Here is a 5,685-nt window from a genome sequence, read left to right on the forward strand (position 1 = left end):
TTAACAAATTTAAAAAGTTATATCGATAATAAAATAACAAATAAACACTGTGTTGGGTCCGTATTATATGTATAATTTGAACTTCATTTAATTAGAATCAAGAACACAAAATGTGCAAAATTTGTCTGGATTAAATATTTAGGGAGAATCAATTGTATACATTCCAGATCTTATATCAAAATTCTTACTACAATTTAACATTTTTTAAAGTATGAGGGCCACAATGAATACTTATTTGCGATAAATATACGGGGGTCAATTCTAGTTTGTTATTAAAAAAAATGTACTAGAAAAAATGATAAAATAATATATTAAATAGCATAATTTTGTTAAAAAATATGCTAATGCCAATTGACCCCTATACACTATACTTAAGTCTGCCACTAGTTGAAAAGTTTAATATAATCATATATACCTATTTCTATAACAAATGAAATATTATTGAAACTCTTAGCACTTAAGTAGCACGAGAAAAACTAATGGTATATATATAATTATAATAATATCTTTTTTTTCAGAAATATTTATCGTGAAATAAAAACAATCCGATCAAATTAATAATTTATATGATGCATCAGTTTCAAGACTTTTAAGAAAAACAGTTAATAGCGTTATAGCTAACTATTTAGAACCTTTTGTCTACATTAGTATCAGTTTAGTGATCTTTCAAACTTCGCACCTTATTGTTAAATTAAAAAGAAAAAGAAAATTAATTATTAGACAACAATTAAGAATACTGTTGGAATATATGCCACAGTGCGTGACAATTAAAAAAAAAGGTTAAGAAAATGTATTACTATTTTGTAGAAATAAACAAGCAAATGATCAACGGATCCGTTAATAAGAAGATAGAGTTTACACAGTTTTAAAAAGAAAAAAAGGTAAGCTGGATCAAAGCCCAATAAAGGCCCAATAAATGATCATATTTTGGTAGTGATAGTTTACCCAACCCATTATCCATAATTATACTTACTAGCAAGAGGAAATATGTCACATGCTGTGATTATTTATCTGATTTGATCAATTTTTTTTTTAAGTTATGTGATATGATGTGACTAAATAGTGACAGACAGACATATAACGTTAAACTTTTTTTATATTTTAATTTAAATTGTTAAAAATTCAGAAGAAGATATAAAAAATATGAAAAATTCAAAAATAAATAAATAATGTTGCAAAGTTATTTTTCTGTTTTGAGGAACGGTCGGTGGACATTTGACATTATTTTAAAATTTTTAATTAGAAGCATTCACTGGACTAACCTAAAGGAAAAAAAAAAATCAGTACTACATGAGTATCAGTATTACTAAACTTACACTAAAAGAGAAACCTAAATACTCTATGCGTATCAAAAAAAGCTGAAAGTTAATCAGAAAAAACTGGATATTCTATGTTTCATACCGTGATGTGATTGGTTCGTGTGACGTGTAATTTTCGCTCAAATGTGGTCACGTCACGTGACACGCAAGTCAAGTCACATAATCGACACACATAACGTGACGTGACGTGATGTTCCTTAACGTGACTGATCACAACATGGCAAATATTCTTCACTAGTCCTGTACTGGCTTCTACATATCCCATGTTCTCTAGTCATGTTTAGTTTGTATTTCTTGTATTGATCTGTCTTAGAGCATACGTACTAGGAAGATTTTGCAGCAGTCTATTATGTAACTTTGTGCCTTCGGGCTTTGAATGACAAAAAAAAAAAAAAAAAAAAAAATTGCAGCAGTCTGTTACGTAACTTTTGCATAGAGTTTTTTTTTGAATAAAAATAAGGATCAAGTCCTTATTGTTACAGTAAGATCAAAAATTACATTGTAATAGTCTTAGACGAGAGAAATGGAATCAATTTTTGCATAGAGTTATCTCTCTTTCTTATTAAGGAGCTTAATGTCTAGATTTTGCAAGGGTGGGTCCTGATTTACTGTTTTTTTTTTAATGATGCTCAGCCGTTGAATTTTCAGATCGCACATAGATGAATTTTTCAAAGTATGAGTTTCAACACTCACTACAACAGAATCTACTTTCAGCGACCGGAATTCCGGTCGCTGAAAGTTATGGCGCCGGTCGCTGAAAGTCAAAACCGGTCTCAGAAAGTCAAAACCGGTCTCTGAAAGACCGGTCGCTGAAAGCATCGTCGCAGATACTCTTCTGATGACGTCACCGGTCTCTGAATGACGTCATCCGGTCGCTGAAAATCTTTCTGCGACCAAAGTTTTTTGCTCGCTGTTGTTTTTTTGCTGACGTCATGTAAAGTTATCAGAGACCGGAAATAACGGTCGCTGATAGTATATTTGGTCGCTGATGAGCTAATTATCAGAGACCAATGTAGTTCGTATCTGAAGCTCTATCCCGGTCGCTGATACTTATTTATCAGGTTTTTAGGTTTATTGTTATTATTTACATTTGCACCATTTAATAATTGGTATCACACGTACCAACATATAAGCAAAAATAAATATCAATACACACTCAACATACAACACAAGCATACAAACAAATATAAACATAAAAATCAAAAAGTAGTATATCATCTCATCAAACATAAACATCCGAGTACATAACAGTAAGTCTAAATGCCAAACAGTACCATCAGCACCATAAACATAAATATCGAGTACATAGCTGTGCCAATAACATAAACACTATCATATGACAAGGTAGAAATATATAAAAAGACCTAAGCTGTACCATCACCGCCACATATGAACAGGGTCCAATTCCTTGCCACATATGTCTCTAAAAAAGTTACTAACCTCTGTTAATGCCTCCCATATTGGATTAGGAAGAAAATCTCGAAATGCTGTAGGTAACAACCGTTCCATAAAAACATGACAGTCATGACTTTTCATCCCACTGAATGAACCATCATCAACATCCACGATATTCGACAGATTAGAGGCATACCCATCGGGAAACTTTAAGTTCTTCACCCATTCACAAACTTCACGTCTCTGTTTTTTGTCTAAGCAGTAGGTTGCGTGCGGTTTTACATAATTGCCCTTATCGTTGGTTGTCAGCTCTAAGTGTGGACGACTACATAGTTGTGCCATATCGAGACGAGCCTTTGCGTTATCTTTTGTCTTTCCTTTAACATCGAATAACGTGAATAATATATTTTTAAAGAAATTCATTTCTAGATGCATAACATCTATGTGGTGTCGTACCAGATGATCTTTCCAGTATGGCAACTCCCAAAATATACTTCTCTTTTTCCAATTATGCGTTTCACCAAAACCAGAAATGTTCTTCTTATTTTTGGTGCCAAATGTGACTTGCTGCAACAAAGAAACCCGATCGAACAATTCTTGTCCGCTCAAGCGTCGCGGAGGACCGTCAGTCTCGATTGTGTTCTTCTTAAATGCATCTTTTTCAAATCGAAATTCATGATCAGGGGGCAGCAACCTTCTGTGATCATCAAAAAATGAGATCTTCCCTCCCTCCTTAAGTTGGAAAGCCTTTGTGTCTTCCATGCATACATGACAACCTAGTTTTCCCTTCGTCGACCATCCTGAGAGCATACTTAGGGCCGGATAATCACTAATAGTCCCCATTAAGGCAGCCTTCATTGTGAAATTTTGTTTCTTGAATTTATCGTATGCTAGCACTCCATCCTTCCATAAGGCATTCAGCTCATCCACGAGAGGTTGCAAGTAGATGTCTATGCTTCTAGTGGGACTATTGGGCCCTGGTATCAACAGAGACAGGAATATGTTGTTGTCACGCATCACCAAAGCTGGAGGAAGGTTATAAACGACTAGAAATACCGGCCAATTGCTGTAAGACCGACCTCCCATATTGAAAGGAGAGAAACCATCTGAACAAAACCCAAGACGGACATTTCTAGGTCTGTTGCAAAATCTGAGTTCAGACGATTGAATTCTTTCCATGCTTCACCATCAGCAGGATGAACCATGACCCCTTCCTTTTCCCGCTTTCCTTCTTTATGCCAACGCATTTGTTCAGCAGTAGTAGAAGTTAAAAAAAGTCTTAGCAACCTCGGACCGATTGGAAGATACCGCACTTCTTTGTACGGCAAACGTTTCGTGGTGTTTTCACGGTTGCTGGGTTTGAAACGATTATGTCCACAAACATCACACTTCTCTTTAGAAATGTTATCATCACCGTAATATAACATGCAATCATTCGGACAAGCATGGATCTTCACGTGGCTTAATCCCAACCCTTTCACCAATTTCTTGCATTGATATTGATTTGGAGGCAACCTATTCTCTTTCGGAAGCCACTTCTTCACGGCCGATATGATGCGATTGAATCCCTCCTTGGTTATGCCGCAGTCGGCTTTAATGCTGAGAAGTTCGGTAACGCATGCAAGGACAGTATGTTCCTTGTCACAACCATCCCATAGCGGTTCGTCTGCCGCTTTCATCATGCTATAAAACTCTTGAGCTTGTTGATTCGGGGGCTCGTCCGCAGTCCATTCAAAAGACGAACCTGCAGCATCAAGAAGCATGTCCACCATAGCATTTGGCGACTCCACCTCGGGTTGGCTCTGTTCGGGTTGGCTCTGTTCGGGTTGGCTGTATGCCTCACCATGCATGAACCAATTGGTGTAGAAAGGTCGGAATCCAAATTTCATCAGGTGTTTTCCGATAGTTTCTTTGTCCAACCATCGGGTACACCCACACTTGGCACATGGACACCTAATGCGATCACCACTAGTTATATTTTCTTGAATACTAAATGCATATTCAAAAAAACCCTCAACACCCTTAACAAATGTGGGATTCATTCGCTTATTCAAGTAACGAGGACCGTACATCCAACTACGATCACCCTCCATTTCTCCTAATCATGACATACACATTTATAATTAAGACATTGTATATATACTTTAAGACTCAAACAAATAAAGAAGTCCAGATCTATACTTTAGACCCTCCAGATATCATCAATTGATAACGGACCCTCTAAAGCAAGTCATGGAAGAAATCACAATCAATTGTTGCATCATCCATGCAACAGGACTTGTATACAGCCATACAAGCGGCTTCTACACTACATAAACTATGAATTTAAACATACATACCAGATAGAGTAAGAGGACGCTTCGCTTGCCTTGCCTTGACTTGACTTGCCTTAATTAGGTCTACATAAAATTAAATGCACACGAGGTCAAAACTGAACTTGAAGTTATGATTTCCTTATATTCTGACACTTCCATGAAATAATGACATTAAATATAAACAGGTCCAAAGTTGTTAGTCTTTTGGGGCTTACGAAGGGCCGGTGTACAATCTTATCCCACTCTTTGAATGCTATGTCTCAATAGTGAAGAACTGTTTGTGGATTTAGTATTTAAGAAAAATTCGGCAGCATTTCCCCTTAGTTCCCCGAGTACGCGTTAGAAACACATCATTTTGGACATGTTTCAATACGTACTCGTAGGAACAACAAGGGAAAATGATACCGAATCTTTCTTAAATACTAGATCCACAGACAGTTCTTCACATCCTAAATGAGACAAAGTATTCAAAGAGCAGTCCCAAAACGGGGACTATTCAAAATTAATCCCTATTGGATTAATTTTGAACGGGTATGAACCTAAAAGGCATACTAAATGTTCCGGTTTTGTTGGATCATAAAACAGTACTATACTAATAACTAACAAATTGTACTACACAATTAATAATATAATTAAATACCATTTCATTAAGAGGG

At 36.0% G+C, this 5,685-nt stretch overlaps 1 protein-coding gene across 1 annotated transcript; it reads right to left on the reverse strand.

The window, feature by feature from the left end:
- Nucleotides 1-3,760: 3,760 nt before the first annotated feature.
- On the reverse strand, nt 3,761-4,807 carry LOC144565556 (uncharacterized). Its single transcript, XM_078315345.1, has one exon. It carries the CDS (start codon nt 4,805-4,807, stop codon nt 3,761-3,763), a length of 1,047 nt encoding a protein of 348 aa, XP_078171471.1.
- Nucleotides 4,808-5,685: the final 878 nt, after the last annotated feature.

Source organism: Carex rostrata, chromosome 14, assembly GCF_964058835.1.
Source record: "Carex rostrata chromosome 14, lpCarRost1.2, whole genome shotgun sequence".
NCBI classification, from domain to species: Eukaryota; Viridiplantae; Streptophyta; class Magnoliopsida; order Poales; family Cyperaceae; genus Carex; species Carex rostrata.